The sequence below is a fragment of the Mytilus californianus genome, unplaced genomic scaffold (assembly GCF_021869535.1).
Source record: "Mytilus californianus isolate M0D057914Y unplaced genomic scaffold, xbMytCali1.0.p SCAF_31, whole genome shotgun sequence".
NCBI lineage: Eukaryota > Metazoa > Mollusca > Bivalvia > Mytilida > Mytilidae > Mytilus > Mytilus californianus.
In genome coordinates this window covers 1,089,874-1,107,945 of record NW_026262681.1, presented here as the reverse complement: position 1 = coordinate 1,107,945, position 18,072 = coordinate 1,089,874, and the positions used below count along the sequence as shown (strand labels likewise).

General features: G+C 30.6%; 1 protein-coding gene across 4 annotated transcripts in view; it reads right to left on the bottom strand.

Moving 5' to 3' along the window:
* LOC127736465 (golgin subfamily A member 6-like protein 22) overlaps window positions 1–18,072 on the bottom strand; it is a 45,710-nt gene that overhangs the window by 9,069 nt on the left and 18,569 nt on the right. Inside the window, exons 8-19 of one of the 4 annotated variants that reach the window (XM_052247011.1) lie at window positions 17,991–18,021; window positions 17,536–17,570; window positions 15,485–16,213; window positions 14,213–14,305; window positions 12,758–12,909; window positions 11,330–11,449; window positions 9,889–10,024; window positions 9,173–9,267; window positions 6,440–6,622; window positions 3,028–3,123; window positions 1,713–1,721; window positions 228–548 (exon numbers count right to left, since the gene is read on the bottom strand). In XM_052247011.1, coding sequence (XP_052102971.1) covers window positions 228–548; window positions 1,713–1,721; window positions 3,028–3,123; window positions 6,440–6,622; window positions 9,173–9,267; window positions 9,889–10,024; window positions 11,330–11,449; window positions 12,758–12,909; window positions 14,213–14,305; window positions 15,485–16,213; window positions 17,536–17,570; window positions 17,991–18,021 — 2,000 coding nt within the window. The remainder of the gene's footprint in view (window positions 1–227; window positions 549–1,712; window positions 1,722–3,027; window positions 3,124–6,439; window positions 6,623–9,172; window positions 9,268–9,888; window positions 10,025–11,329; window positions 11,450–12,757; window positions 12,910–14,212; window positions 14,306–15,484; window positions 16,214–17,535; window positions 17,571–17,990; window positions 18,022–18,072) is intronic. The other 3 variants (XM_052247012.1, XM_052247013.1, XM_052247014.1) reach the window with 3 other exon arrangements.

Sequence of the window (18,072 nt, the reverse complement as noted above, 5' to 3'; positions counted from 1 at the left end):
CATGCATTAGTAATTAAAGGTGATCTGTAAAATTTCATTTAAACAAAGGCTGTTTTCTTTTGAATTGAAGGACAGGAAAATTTAGCAATATACCTATTTTCCTTTTTGTCTTGCACATTTATCATGCTGCAGACAGAACAAAATTTTAAATTATAAAGTATTAAACTCTGTTGACATTTCTGGTATTTTTTTTTTTATCAAAATCTATATCTATGCATCTATCTTACCTTTCTCTTATTTTCTTCTTCCTTTTCATCTTCCTCTTTTTTAAGCCTTTCTTCTTCTTGTCTTTTCTTCCTTTCTTCGTCATCCATCAACATCATAATTTTTTGAAGTTCCCTCTGTCGAGCCTCCTCTTTCAATTGTTTCTCCTGTTGTTTCCTGTCTATCAACTGCTGTCTTTTCCTGGCTAATTCTTCTTTCTTCAGTTTTGCTTTTTCTTCCATTCTTTTCATCCTTTCTTCTCGCAATGCCTGTCTGACATCTGCTTCAGTCTGTTCAGCCATGTAAGCCTCTCTTTCAATTCTTTCCAATTCCATTTGTACCTCCTGTTGATTATGAATATATAGATAATGAATTTAATTAAACATTCAAATCATTATTCTAATTAATAGTTTTTCCCTGCAGTTTCAGCAATTTAGAATTTAAAAGATATTTTTTATATAAAAAAAAACAACAATTTTGTTTCTTTCTTCATTTTATCTAGACAAAATATTTACTTTAGGTTATGAATCAATAAAACCCAAACCCAATCAAAGCCAATAAAACCAAAACCTAAAAACTAATACTGAGGAAGGTATTTTGGACTCAAAACTATATCATATCACATTAAATTCATGAAATTAGGTCATATTATTTGTGAAACTTGTCGAATTTCAGGACTAAATATTTTGTTCAGTTTATTAACAGGTGTTCAGTAAAACAGTTAAATAAGAAATGTTTACAAGACTTCAAATTCAGTAGGTTTCATGGCCAATGTAGTCTAATCAATTAAATCATTGGATTATTCACTATCAAAAATAAAATATAAACTGACAATATACCATAACAGAAACAGATTCATAATTTTTCTGACACATACAACATTTTTTCCATCACCAAATCTGAATTATTCCTTAATATGGTGAAGAAAAAAACCTAGAAATGACTCTCTTATCTCATCTGTATACTAAAATAAAAGATGAACACATACTTATACAAGCTGACATGGGGAATGGGTGGGGGCTCATTTAATTATGTATTCTTCAATTTTTCAGGCCATTTTTCTCTTTCTTTTTGCCCATTAATCGCTATTTTTTATATTTAAGCACCCCATTATTCTCATTTTTATTTATTTTTTTTTGCCCTTTATTCTCTATTTTTTAAACCCAATCCAGACCCTCTCATATTGTGACAATAATCGTCTAATTTGGTAACCAATTATATAGTGTTCAGAATAGAAAATAAAACTATAAAAAATGTTGAAAAAAATCAACATCAATACAAGATGTAACTTTGGAAAACTATTACCAGTGGAACAAATAACTGTTATTTGGCCTTTAATTGTATTATGCAGACACACAAATGCAAGAACAGATTTCTGATTTTCTATACTAGCAATAAACTCACTCATTAGTTTTAACAAATTTACACAAACCTATTGTGTAACATTCTTCCCTAAAAATTAAATTTTACATAAAATATTCCGACACCACACTGCATTGTTTACTTACATTATCTGTCTAAAAACAAAGTCATATTTATAATCAGTTGTAATTACAAATTAACATTACACCCTTTTTATATAAACTTCCTAGGTGTGGAAGCTGTACAGATAACCAGTGAGCACTAACAAACCTCAGTCAGTATATCATAAGGAATCTTTTGTCTGACAACACACTAACAAACCTCAGTCAGTATATCATAAGGAATCTTTTGTCTGACAACACAATGGAAAAAAAACTACTTGTGTTACCCGAATAGACATTATCAACTTCATAATCAAATAGTACATCTGCATTTTCTAACCCTAAAAATGACTAAAAATGAAAGTTTGAAAGGAAAACATGAGAAAATTTCAGTACAGGGGATAAACAAAGTTAAATTAATAGAAACAATTCCTACATTCAGAGAAAAAAAATCACAACATACAACACAGAAAACTAAATCAAATGCATAAAAAACTTAGGGTGAACATAGGTACCCTTGCTAGATATACAGTGTCTGCTCCTTTAGAGGCACCAATTGTGTTGCTCATTTCAAGGAAAAAAGCATGAGACATAGATATTCCATAAGGGTCAACCAGATCATAATGGTGTCTATAAAACTTTTGAAAAGATGACTTCAGTTTAGTACTCATTTGAACTTCCCTGTCAATTTCTAGATGAAAGTCAAGATATGAAGCAGACCAAACTTTATCTCTTGTATCTTTTATTCCAAGTTCAATAGGATAGATTCAATCAACAGTAACAAAATCCAATTTTTGTAGTCCATGCAATTTATTTCTTAAACTTTAATGGTATTTAAAATAGTACCAAAAACAGAACTGAAGCACATGTGATTGCAAATCAAGATCATAAGACCAACTTGTGTTATTAACCAAATGTTAGAAAAGCAGGATCAAGGCTGAAAATTACAGGCTTGGAAAACACTTCAAGTAACATATGGCATAAGATAACAAGAATGTGTCCATAGTACACGGATGCCCACTCGCACTATCATTTTCTATGTTCAGTGGACTGTGAAATTGGGGTCAAAACTCTAATTTGGCATTAAAATTTAAAAAAATCATATCATAGGGAACATGTGTACTAAGTTTCAAGTTGATTGGACTTCGACTTCATCAAAAACTACCTTGACCAAAAACTTTAACCTGAAGCAGGACCAAAAACCTTTAACCTGAAGCAGGACAGATGGACGGATGGATGAACAAACAAATGGATGGACGGACGGACAAACGAACAGACACACAGACCAAAAAATATAATGCCCCTAGGTGGGGCATAAAAATGTATTTGGATTTAACTCTTAATGAGTCAATTAATTTACCTGTAATTTATCTTTAAATTTCTTATCGTCAGCAGACATGCTGTTGGATTGGGCTGCAATCTTCTCCTCCAATGCTCTAATTTCTTCCATACGTTGCTGCAATATCAAGTAATATTATTTCATCCACCTTTATAACACCACAACAGTCATAGTTCTACTTACACTAGGAATTTTAATGAGTATTTGAGCACCACTTAGTGAAATGTATCTGAATTTTATTTAAAAATGATACTCCATCAATCAGACTTTTCATTACTTAATATAAATTTTTATTAAGAGTAAGTTTCTCCTTGAAAAACCGACATTATCAATTGTACTTATTCAATGAGACAGTTCACCTTGCAAAAATTTAAATACCCTGAACAACACCAACTTATTCTTATGAAAGGTTTTATTTCCTTTGCAATAAAACTGAGTTAAGATTTAAAGCTGATCAACAATTTTAAAGTAATTATGAGTATGCTATTAAAGTGCAAGTGAGCTCACATCCAATTAATACATTTTCTAATAAATTTGCAAGAAAATGCCATACATTCCTGCAATTTTTTCATATTCACTTTAATCATAGCAATAGAATTTAAATCTTGTGCAGATCCATTAATAAAATGTGTTTTGAACAATTAACTTTTTATGTGGTTTTCTGTGAATAACCTGTTACCACATGCAGCAAAAATTGATAAATAATAATACATAAAATAACTGTGTATGCAGAGGTAGAAGTGACGTAAGGTCTATTTATTCCTAAAAGTATGGTTATAGATATAATGCATTTGTAATTAGCTTGGAATATGTTTTACACTTTGATTTTCTGCTAAACAGAATTCTCAGAGATAATTAAAATTCAATGAGAAATATATTCCACTGTTGATATGCATTATGTATATGCTATATGTATAAGTTCTTGCTTCTCCAGACATCGATCCTATTAATGCTCATGCTCAACATATCAAGGTAAATATGTTTTTTGAAGTTATACATAAGCATATGTAAAACAGTTACAATGCATGAAAATACAATAGTAAACAAACAAAAAACCTTTAAAGTATAAATTAAGTTTCTGAAATTTGATGAACTGACTCCAGAACAATTGTCTATTTGCCAATTCTGCAATTGACCACGTAACTAGGGATCCATTTGTACGAGTTGTTTCCCTTAAAAACATACATTTTCATTGCCACATCGATCAGAGTAAGCAGAAAGAGTAAATTTATATGTGTGTAATGTGCGTTATCTGTAAGTTTTTTTTCAATATTCTAATTACATTGAATCTTTTTGTTTGGCTAAAATCCACTGATATCAATAGTTATTTTTGATTAAAAATTGGTTCAACATACTTCAAACCAAGGCTTCCAAAACGGTCATATATGCCGGACATGTATAATGTCCGGTAAAAGTCCGGCTGGGCAAAGCATGAAACGGTCATCTACTTTTTAGTTTTCAAGGCTTTAAGAGACGGTCATTTTAACATAATTCGCGATCTTTTTGACCCAACGTTTTGCCTTTAACAGCCACACATTTCCGGTCATAAAAGTGACACGATCATTAAGTACTATCAAAACAACCCCTACTTTAATACCTTCTCATTTTAATCAAGGCTAATTAGTTGGAACAGCTGAAATTAACCTGTTCAGGTGACAGGTAAACTATTTTGAACCGGACATTGATCAGTCGATTCAAAGTTATTTTCTTACATTTCAGCGGTTTGCATCAAATTAATTTAGTCAAAAAGATTTAAATTATCAGAAATACGTTTACAAATATGATTTGATGAAAAAATTAAAAAGGTGAAAATGAAACATCGTCATAACCACTTTGTTTGAACTAGAGAAATGTCTCGGTTTGAACTAGTACACGTGTGCGCATGTGCGCAGGTGTGAAATTTAATTATGCATCCTAATTTCTTCAAAAAATGCTTAAATTGTCATTGATACCTTTATCTCATGTTTATTTTGAATATTTTCTTGAAGAAATAACGTAGAAGGAGCTACTTCCACTCATTCATGCTTTGCAAACGTACACGGAATTTACGTATCCGTCTCTGGTCCATGTTTTACCATTGTCAAGATAACATCCGGTATAAGATTTATAAACGAAAGTAAAGTTTTTGACAACGTTATTTTGCACAAATAAAGAGTCTAAGGCAGATATGAGTACGCTGATGTAATTTATTGTTGCACACTTCGAATGATGCACTGCCAATTTAACAGTTTACGTCAGAACTTCGAATTTGAATCAAAGAAAGTTTAATATCGTTTTTTTTTTAATGTCAATCATTGGGATGGCCAACTCGGCAACTGATTACCATAATTGCCTTTTGTTTATTTAGTCTGAAGGAATTAAAATCGGGATTATACATAAAATGTCCGGCTGGCTAAAAATAATTTTGGAAGCCCTGCTTCAAACTACAATGCTTTGCATGGGCAGCAGCCTATTTTGTCCAGTATAGAACCAGTCTACAACTGGCAAAGGGAAACAACTTGCGTCAAAAGTGTGTAATAACAGAATCAAATCGGAAATTGGCAAATAGTGGATTAACATAGTAATAAATACATTTTTTAGGCATGTATGGGGACTAAATAATAAAATGGCAAACACATTTTTAACCTGATATTTCTCGTAAATTGTTTTATTCATTTAAAAAGGTTACAATTCCTGTTCCTTGTAACATATATTTTGGTCTGAATGCAAATTTTAAATGCTAATTGGGCATAAAAACATTCTCAAACACCATGCACTTATAAAATGAAGAATAAATGTGTACCAAAAATACACCATACCCTTTACTCAAAACCATGCACCATCTTTTATACTTACTGGTGAACTAGACTTTAATTCATAAATAAAAATACATTTAATATTCATTTTGTAACCATTTTTTCTTGTGAATGTATATATTTTCCTGTAACATATAGTTATTTCAGTAACAAATATTGAAAAACGGTATGGGTTCATAAACAAACAAAAAATGGAGTTAAAAGATAAGTCTTATATAATATAATAAATAATCAATTTATATGCTGATTTGTTACTTTTAAATATGACTGTTTCCAAATCCTTTGACCTTGGTCTTATAACTCATATTCAGTCTCTCATAAGGAAATCCTGTACCAAGTCAGGAATACGACAGTTGTTTGCCAATCGTTTGATATGTTTGAGCTTTTGATCTTCCATTGGATAAGGGACTTTCCATTTTGAATTTTCCTTGAAGTTCAGTATTTTTGTTATTTTACTTTTTTCAAAGGGTACTGTGCACATAATAAATATAATCAACTGCTAACAAAATTCAATTGTTTATTCTCACAATTTATTCTTGTTTAAGGACAATAAAACATTAGAAAAAGAATTAACAGGTAAGGAAGCCTAATTTGCACTTTATAATTTCTTATCATATTATTGATATGATCCTTCTTACCAGTTTCTCTTGTTCTTTTAAAGCTCTTATTCTCTCTTTCTCCAGCTGTAGAGGATCTTTAGCTCCGCCTTTAGATTTTTTCGACCTTATGCTACTGCTGCCACCAGATTTTTTACTTTTTTCATCCATCTTTTTCTGTGGCTTTCCTTTCAGTATTTTTTCTTTTGCAAGTTCTTCTCTTTTCTTTTTTGGATCAGAAAATATATCAGTCTTATCTTAATTCCTATTTCATACAATGATCAATTTCATAGAAAAAACAATATTTCTTTAAATAAGTCTTTCCGTAATTTATATAGACCTTATTTTTTGCATGTGCTTTTACATTAAAATACTATAATAGCTATTAAAAAAAATAGAATAATACTAACAAAGGAATTGTTAACCTTTGTTTTACTACAAAAACATAAATATATTACAACTTTTAGAGAGTAGATACCAGTTAAATCATAAATGTTACATTTATTCAAAGCTTAGTATTAATTAGCCCTTTACATGGTTTCTGAATTTTTTTCTCTTTAAAAAAAATCTAATTTAGTAAGAGGGGAATCCATGTCTCATGGCTATTGGAGTCCTACACCATGATCATTTTGAAACAAGAATCACCTGTGTATAATTTACAAAACAAGAGGCTCTCAAGATCCTGAATCGCTCACCTGTATTTCAGAGGAGAAGATTTTTAAATGTTAGCAAACTTGATGAACAAATTGTGTAAAATTGTCTTTAAAGGGCAATAACTCCTTAAGGGGTCAATTGACAATTATGATCATATTAACTTTTTTGTAGATCTTACTTTGCTGAACATTATTGCTGCTTACAGTTTATATATATCTATAATAATATTCAAAATAATAACAAAAAACTGCAAAATTTTGTAAGAACTACCAATTCGGTGGCAGCAACCCAACAATGGGTTGTTCGATTTGTCTGATAATTTCTGGGCCGATAGATCTTGACCAATTAAACAATTTTACCCCATGTCACATTTGCTCTAAAAGATGTAGTTTTTGAGATATAAGCCAAAAACTGCATTTGACCCTTGTGTTCTTTTTTTAGCCATGGCGGCCATGTTTGTCGATGGATACAAACTTCGGATACAATTTATAAACAAGATACCCTAAGGAACATTTAGTTAAAGTTTGAAGGTAATTGGCCCAGTAGTTTCAGAGGAGAAGATTTTTAAATGTTAGCAAACTTGATGAACAAATTGTGTAAAATTGTCTTTAAAGGGCAATAACTCCTTAAGGGGTCAATTGACAATTATGGTCATATTAACTTTTTTGTAGATCTTACTTTGCTGAACATTATTGCTGCTTACAGTTTATATATATCTATGATAATATTCAAAATAATAACAAAAAACTGCAAAATTTTGTTAAAACTACCAATTCAGTGGCAGCAACCCAACAATGGGTTGTTCGATTCGTCTGAAAATTTCAGGGCTGATAGATCTTGACCAATTAAACAATTTTACCCCTGTCACATTTGCTCTAAAAGATGTAGTTTTTGAGATATAAGCCAAAAACTGCATTTGACCCTTATGTTCTATTTTTAGCCATGGCGGCCATGTTTGTTGTTGGATACAAACTTCGGATACAATTTATAAACAAGATACCCTAAGGAACATTGAGTTAAAGTTTGAAGGTAATTGGCCCAGTAGTTTCAGAGGAGAAGATTTTTAAATGTTAGCAAACTTGATGAACAAATTGTGTAAAATTGTCTTTAAAGGGCAATAACTCCTTAAGGGGTCAATTGACAATTATGGTCATATTAACTTTTTTGTAGATCTTACTTTGCTAAACATTATTGCTACTTACAGTTTATATATATCTATAATAATATTCAAAATAATAACAAAAAACTGCAAAATTTTGTTAAAACTACCAATTCGGTGGCAGCAACCCAACAACGGGTTGTTCGATTCGTCTGAAAATTTCAGAGCTGATAGATCTTGACAAATTAAACAATTTTACCCCTGTCAGATTTGCTAATATAATATATATTTGAGATATAAGCCAAAAACTGCATTTGACCCCTATGTTCTATTTTTAGCCATGGCGGCCATGTTTGTTGATGGATCAAAACTTCAGATACAATTTATAAACTAGATACCCTAAGGAACATTCAGTTAAAGTTTGAAGGTAGTTGGCCCAGTAGTTTCAGAGGAAAAGATTTTTTAAATAGTTTACGACGACGACGACGACAGACGACGGACGCCAAGTGATGGCATAAGCTCACATGGAGCCCTTCAGGCCCCGGTGAGCTAAAAACTGGAAGCTATACAACCTATAAAGGATTTTTTAATTGAGTCCTTTTTTGTGTGTCCATATGTTGAATTTTACTAATAGTGGCAATGTTAATTAATCAGCAGGAACATTGGATATAGTTCTTTGCAGCTAGACATTGTTTGGATGTATGTGGCCAAAAATGGCTGACCAATGAGCTGAATAGTTTCAGAAGATATTTCTTTTTAAAAGTTTACAATAAACATAGAATGTAAAGAAATGAGAAAAGCCACAGGCTTAAATGAAATTAGAGTCAACTAGTATAGGACAACTATTTCTGGGCCAGATTAAAAATAAATCAAAATCTAAGGGCCAATTCTAACCTACTACTTTATATGTACAAAATCTACTAGTAGGGTGTTTAAAGACCTTGACTACCCATGAAGGTCTTGCATGGTGAGTATAAAACCAGGCTACAATTCAAGGGCAGTATTTTCCTAAGAGGATATACCTTCAGTTCTTTCTTTTCCAATTCTAATTCTTCTGCTGTCATTCCTTCACCTTCATAGGACGTAACACCTATTTCTTTTTCTATCATTCTTTGTTCTTAAAGAAGAAAACATCACAAACATATACACCAATTTGAGTTGTTTTTATGAAAGAGTAACACTAGTTGACCAGAGGTCAATCGTCGGGAAAGATGTCATTGAACAATCAGTTCTGACTGTAACGGGATAACATAAGCATTGTGACAGATGAAATTTACAGGAAAGTGTCCAAAATTCAAAAGCCATATATACTAGTACATACTGCTGGTATCAAATCTTGTTGTTTTGCTTCAGAAGTAAAATCGCCAAAATTCATTGATTTATTTCTGATACCAAGCTATGTTTATGAGGCAAAATTTTATAAATTTGTCAAGTGTGGCATTTTTTATTTATTCTTAGTAATAATTGTTTTCATTCAACATGTTGAAAAATTTAAAGTATTAGCAAACCGGATGTAGTTGTCCCACAAATCCAAAAAAAGCTCTCTCAGTTAAAACTCATCATTGTCAAGCTGAAGACCTAATATGGAGTCATTTTGTTCTGTAGTACTGGAAAAAGGTGTGACAAAAACTTTTAAGTTCATTCAACATATAATATTTAGGGTATCTGCAAACAGGAAGGATGAGCATATAATAGTATACCAAAATTACACCAGTTTTTGAAAAAAAATTTATCTTACTTTCTGCAAATTCTTCTTCTAGCTGTTGTTTTGACCTTTCTTTACTTCTATTGATAGCCTCAGTAACAAAGTCTGGCATAATGCTTTGTTCAATCTCAGGTGGCAATGTCACTTTCTTCTTTATTATCTGTGTAATCTAATAGACAAAGTCACAGTAAAAATATCTAGTTTTATAAAGTAAATGCTTGTTACTTCTCTTATGCAAATATAGCAAACAGTGTGCTAACATGGTGTGAGATACATTATAATCTTAAATAAAACTAGATTATTCTACAATAGCAAACACCCATAGACAACTCTACCAAATCCTAATTACCAAAGCCTAGTATATCTCATTTAGGCTAAAATAAACAGCTGACTGTGCGGTATGGGCTTTGCTCATTGTTGAAGGCCGTACGGTGACCTATAGTTGTTAATTTCTGTGTCATTTGGTCTCTTGTGGAGAGTTGTCTCATTGGCAATCATACCACATCTTCTTTTTTATACAAATTACAATATCAATTTTGATATCCACAAGACAGTGCAGTGTGCTGTGCCTAATCTGCACATTATAATACATAATATAATAAATTCTGCTGAAGTGAAAAACAGTAAATAGACCATCAAATGAATTCACACATAAAAGATAAAACTCTACTTTGAGAACATGTCTTATCAAGTCTGTCCTGTCGCGCTGAATGATACTCATATAAAGCACATGAAAACAAATAATGGTCTATGGGAAAACCACTGGAAGTTAATTAATTTCAATCAAAGTTCCTTCAAATGGTTGAAATTTCAAAATATCAAATTCTTTTTCTGACTATATTAATTGACAGCAAAATAAAATAAATCATAGCATCGAAAATGTAAAACGACTAGGACCAAGACATAAAGAATTGACAGAATAAATTCTTGAATAAATAATGCATACAAATGTTAAAATACATGAAAGTTATTATAAATCCAATGCTTTAAGCTTGAAAAGAAAGGCTTTCAGAAAATGTTAATATTTGCCTTGCCTTGATGACAGAATTTGTCTGTGACATCATAATAAGGAAGATTTTTCAGATTTTTTAGCAAAAAATAGTATAATTTCAGAAACTTTATGCATGGCTAAATCAACATAGAGCACAAGCATGGCCCACATTATCTTTTGCCTGTGACTAGATTAACACATAATACACTTACAGTGTAAATATGTTTTTAGGCAATGCTTGTAATCTATGGTATTTCTAAGTATGTACAAGTCATAAGTTCACCATTTTCCTGAATTTTCGGTCATTTCATGGCGGTGTATATACAACAAATGAAAAGGGTATATCTTAAATCAAAACTGCAATACAAAAATTAGAGACATTTTGAAATACATTTGATTTTAGGGCCAATCTTGCCCCAACTAGTCCCATCTCCTTTAAAACGAAAGAAATCACAGAAAAGCTTATTAAAACCCTAAACCCACCTCATCTTGTTCCTCTGGTTGTACAGATGTTATATCTATAGCTTTAGTGACATCTACCGGAGTCTTTGCTGTTTTGTCTTCCTTTTTACCTTTTGTTAACTGTCCTTTCTTCTTCTGATCCTGTTAAGTATTAATACAAATCTACTGTCTACATACTACCACAAACACCAATCTACTTTATACTTTGAAGTAAAATTACTGTTATTTTATTATCATGATAACTAAAAGCATAACTACATTTAAAACCAATGCACAAAACAGTGTCAGTTATAGCCAAACATTTTCTGTTTTATTGACCTGAAGGAAAGGTTGTTTAAAAGTTAGAAGTAAATATTACGTTATCAGACAGGAAACCCCGCACAGAAATATTGTCAGCCATATATAGCATTAACATTTATGTTCAAATATTTTGAAAGGAAAAGTCAAATTTGAAAAGGTTTGTTTGGTATTTTTTATGTGAATTCTCATATGCTTTCCTGCATTTTACAAAAAAGGAAATTATTTTTCCAGTATTTTTCAACATTTAGTGTTATTTCTTCATTCCTTTAACATTTTTCTAAACTTTATTAAGAGCAGGGTGTCTAACCTTCAAATTCCTAATAAATTTTTACATTGCCAAAATTTAACATTCAGTACATGGGAAAATCATGGAATATATAGTTGTTTAGAACACCTAATGCTGGATTTTCTCGCTGTGTTGAAGACCCATTGGTGGCCTTCGGCTGTTTTCTGCTCTTTGGTCGGGTTGTTGTCTCTTTGACACATTCCCCATTTCCATTTTCAATTTTATTACTGCAACAATTTGTTAAATGCATGAAGCATAAAAATCATCATTGCTGGTATAAAAAATGCAGGAAACAGAAATTTATTGTTAGTACATGTAAATAAAATGTATGAAAAATTCCACAATCATTTTACTTTCTAATGCTGAATAATTCTAGTAAGGAAAAATGTTTCTGCTTTAGAAAAAAAAAAAAAAAAATAAGTAAAAAAAGTAAAAATGTCAAAGACCATAATCAACTTTGGTTTCTATGTCAAATTACATTTCCTCACACATAGAAAAGAAACATCACTAGAAAGAATGGTAATGCATAACTTATCATTGTCATAGAAAAAAGACCTACTGTATCAAAATCCACAACTAAAACTATTGATGACTACTATTTTTCTACTGTAAATTCAAAAATTTTTGTGATATTTTCATTATTGCAAAATTGCGACAAGATTGGTACGGCAAAAAAAACATCTCTCATTTTAAATTTTGATAGCATTATTCATATGCTTAGTACATTTCCTAAGTCACGATAATTAATCTTCATTATTGTTCATTGCTCAAGAATTGCAATAACGAATCCACGCAAAAATTTCTTAACAGTTTTTAATGCAAGAACTTTAAACCTATTATTAACAATATTGTTATTTTCTTACCTTTTTAGCTTGTGGTTTTGACTGTGGTTTTGACTGAGGTTTTGGTTTTAGGTAATCTGGTATAGTAGGTAACTCTGCCTTTTTCTGGACAAATTTATCTTCAGTGATGGATACAAGTGTTTCTGGGCCATGATCCTCTTCAATCTTCTCACCTAATTTTTTTTATATATAAAATTTATTAAATCAAACAATGAATTTAACTGATATCATAATAACAAAGTAAGATGTTTAATGGATGGCTATGTAACGCCCAGTATCAAATCAAATGCATGTTCAGGATGACAACATGTTAATGTGCTATGAATATAGACACTCTTTGTACTAGAAAAACATTTTAAGCCGAAATTTTAACTTGATAGCTCACAGAGTCACAGTCCGCGGGAAGACATATGACCCTTCAAAGACACGCTTTTCTGACCCCAAGTATTTGCTCTTACTCAAAAATGCTGTATGTTTAGCGAAGAATTCAACCAATTAGATTACAGGATTTGGTGTTTCGATCACAAATTTGGTACTCCCTAGTACTGAGTAAAGTTTTAGGACAGAGAGCCAAGGGTTCAACAATTTTTTGGGCAATCAACAAGCCCAAGCCCTATACACTAAGTCACATTGATTTTTTTTTCACAAGTCTAGTTTATATGTAAATAAATATGTTCAAACAGGGAATTTCAGTCGACCTGCTTCAAATTAGCTTCCCTTAGTCATTACTTGTGACATTGAATCATCCGATATTGGTTCAATTTATAACTGGTCTTATTGTCCAGCGCATGTGTGAGTAGCTGTTGGCTGTCTATTATACAGGAAGTTGTCATTTTGTCCAGCACTTGTTTGAAAAGTTGTTTGGCTGTTTATTTTACATGGTGGTAATTTTGTTCTGAACTTGTTTAAGTAGCTGTTTGGCTGTTTATTTAACTCAAAGCTTTGGAACAGAAACCTTTTTAAAACTGAAAAGTATACATTTGAGATTATGACACTTGGAAAAGAAATAATTTCAACCATTAAAGCAACCATATGAAACAAAATGGAAGCTACATATGACATCATGGATGTGTAATGCATTATTTCAAAACTGCAGAAATTTAGTCTAGCCTAGGCTAATTGTTGACATGGCTATCTTGAAAAGTTAATTTACACAGGAATAGCATTTGAATCAATCAAGATTGGGTAAACACATTGGTAATCAAGTTTAAAATGGCAAGTCTCTGACAATTACCTCCCATTTCATGTTAATATTCATACTCACAAATATAAATTATGTTTCAATATTAAATGATTGTTGAGAAGAACTATACGGTATGGGTTGTTCTCATTGTTGAAGGCTGTATGGTAGCCTATTATTACTTATATCCACTTCATTTGAAATCTGGTGGATAGTTGTCTCATTGGCAATCATACCACATCTTTTTATTTTTATATGGAATAACATTATATTGATATCAACATTTTTGTTCTTACCTAGTTTTGATGAAGATTCAGACTTAGCTCTGGGTGATAATTTGTCCTCAGTTGCTATATCTGTTGACCTTGGTGTTGTAGGATGTGGAATTTCTATAAACAAATAAACAATTATCTGAATTAATTTCCTTGTAGTTGTCAATACTTCAGGAGTTCAAACTGTTAATAACCCCGAACAATATCCTTTATCCCTATAAAGATAAAATTTTTAGAATATAACTTTATGACATAGTATTACTGTCAATGTATTAGATAAAAAAAAAATAGAAATAATAATTTTGTGTGTACCCCAATACAAATACTCTTTGAAGGACAAAATGTTTTCAGACCCATTCTGAAAAATAACTGTTGGCTGAAATGGTTTTAAAAGATATACATAAATAATGAAAATTAAAACCAGCAATTTCCAACTTGTTCCTGAGATTAATTGTGAACCAATGACATCTTAATGATTTTATACCTAAACAAAGGCCATAAATTTTCTATTTAGGACAGCCTAAGATAATATTTCACTGGTATATATTTTCTTACATGGCAAGTATATTATGACAAGATTCTAAAATAAAAATAGTTATGTATTTATAATGCATTCAAAAGTTATGACATGTAAGGCATGTTAATTTCTAGAAACATATGTTGTTACTTGTTAGCAAGGAAATCAGCATCAAAAGTTTATATACACTGATAATGTGCCACTGCTGGTAAAGTATCAAACCCTTCAGGTACCAGTAGCCCAGAAACCAGTTCTTTTTACCTTATATAACTAAGATAGTACATTATTTTTTCTATATTTTCTGTAAATGATTTATTTAATTGTATTAAAACTTTTAAGGTTGCAATTCCCTTGTGCTTAGTTGACATTCAATGACTTTGGCTGTTTAGATCGTAATGGTTTTGATGTTTTTAATGTTTTGAGCATACCTGATGAAAGTTCAGAAGAGGATTACAACCAATTATGAAAATGAAACTAGAAAATACATGTGTGCTACACATTTTTACATTTAAATTAAATTAAAACATAAAATCAGACTACACAGGAGTAAAACAAAATACATTAACTTGTGAATTATAAGTCTAACACACTGCTGTGCAGGAAAAAAATCAGTTATCTACAAAAATCATGGGAAAATATCAAATCAGTCTGGAACAAATAAAAATTCAGTGATAAAAATCAATATTAGATTTCAGTGAGTAACATTAAATAAGCAGCAGGTTATATATTAACTCAAATTACAGCAATTTTTAGAAGAAAAGAATGTACGCAAATATAACCTGCACTGTTGTCCAAATTAATATCCTTTGGTGTTTCATCTAAATTATCTCCCCTTACTAAAACAGACGTCTCTGATTCATTAGCGTTATTTTGTATTTTGATTCCAGATTCATCTCCCTTTGTAGGTTCAGGTTTAATATTTGATAAGTTAAGACTAGATTCATCTTCTTTCATAGAATTTTGACTAGGAGAACGTTCTCTCAAATTGGATGGTGATGATGATTTGATTCTTTCCTCTATTTCAGCATGAATTGACTCAATTTCACTCTTTTTTGATTCAGGTTTTAATGTTTTGGTTTTAAGATCTTCTTGTTCCTGATCATTGACATGTGACTGAACTGAAGCTACTTGTTCCTGCTCATATGCATTGGATTGAACAGAATTTTGTTTTTGTTCCTGATTATATGTATGTGACTGCACATTTGTAATTAACGAGGATTTGTTTTTAACAGTCTCTATTGAAGATGCTTTCTTTTCAAGAATTGTTGAGCTAACTGAATCAATTCTAGACAAATTTGTTTGCTTTTCTTCTATATTAGAAGAAACTGTTTCTTGAGTTGAATCTGGAACCATTTGATTTTCTGCAATTTGCAGTTTTGTTGATTTATCTTTGACAGGGGACAAGTTATTACTAGAAGACGACTCAGATTCATCAAATGCATTGGTTGGAGTAGGGGGAGGAAAAGGAGTACTAGTTTTAGTAAAGTGGAGATTTAAATCTTCATTATCTGAAAGGCAATAACATAAATATTTCTAAATTATGGAAAAACTAAATTATACATTCATTCTAAACAGAACTTGTGGAATAAGTGTTTGAAAAAAAAAATTGATCTACTTGAATTCAATAGTAAAATATTTAACACGTTAGTGAACAAACGATATAATTTACAACAAAAAAATCAAATGAATGTAAATTCAATGTGTTCCATCTTAGAAAATATATAGGATCTTGAAAAATAAAAATCAGTGCATTATGCTACCTGTTCATAAAAAAACATCCTTTATGCCGACTATAATTTGAAACAAAGAACATGTAAAAACGTCTACAAGACACATAATGTGGGCCTGAAAATTAACAATAGTTGAAAATAGTTGTTTACATTTTACTTGTATAAGATTTACTTCATAATATTTCATGAAATGAAATTAAAATAAGTTGACAATTACATGAATTTGCACTTGAAATTCTTCATTGAGGGCTTACATCCACTTTGAAACAGACATGTGAAATTTCTGCAATATCATTGCACTAGAATGACTTGATTATTTTGTGTCATTGAAATTCAGGGTTAACCCAGCATTCTAGTTAAATCAATTGTTTCTAGTTGTCCCATATAATTTCAAAATAAAATTCATAGACATATTCCCCTGTGTAATGAAATTAGTTTCCAATAGTCTAATATCTGTATAAATATAAAATACATGTGATTATTATTAAAGTTTCATAAGTATTTTTTATCAAAAATTATCACCAAAATTTATTTATTTATTTCAATATGTTAACACCATTAACTGATAAATCCATGCAGTGTCTAGAAATAAAACAAGACACTCTTGCATAGACAACTAGAATTAGACTATCTAGATATCACAGATACCCCCACTTTCAGAAAAAAAAATTGACAGTAAATGCCAAAACCAAAAACAAAACAAGACACTCTGTCATAGATAATAAAAATACAACCAAATCACACATTAACTCTGCTTATTAAAGCATAATTTGAAACTGGTCACCTTAATCTTAAGTTTATCAAGAGCTATTAAAAAAAATGTTAAGTATTGTAATCAATATTGCCCAGGATCATCAGGTTAATTCAAGTTACTTAACCTTAAATAAACATGTGTTCCATTAAATTTTTAAATAACTCTTGAAAAACCTGAAACAGAATCACCCCTATTATTAACTCATGTACAGTTTTTGCTATACATACATACATATATATTCTTAAAGATGATAAAAATCAAGAAAAATGAAAACCTTTGATGTCCAAACCATACATTTACTCAATCACCTTGTGTACAGTTTTTTCATTGTGTAAAATGTACTCACCAATCATTTCAATTCTTCCTCTGTCATCTCGAGGCCTGTTAAACAAATATTTTCATATGTAAAACATTATAATTCTATTTTCATATCAAAATTCTATGTGAACCAGCATGTGTACATATTTTTCAGTAAGAGAAGACCTAAACATCTAGGACAAGATTATATTTTCAACTGAATGCTTCGTGAATAAGAAAATTTACTTTGTTACATAAAAAATTATCAAATAGTCCTTTGCCAGAAACTGCATTAACAAATATATACTAAAATACCTTTGTCATCTTTCTGTCAACTAATACTCAACAAGTTTACTTTAACCTTGAATAAATTAACGGATTAACATTGAGACAAAATGTATTAATGTAAACCATAATTACTATTGCAATAGAACTTTTTGTTTTTACCGTTGAAACATAACTTATATTAACATGCACAAACTTCAGTCAGATACATAAACTTACAATCTTGGATCAATTATCTCCCCTAGTTTATCTGAAACAGAAATATAAGTATGAAGGATAATTAATAAAATTTGACCAATTT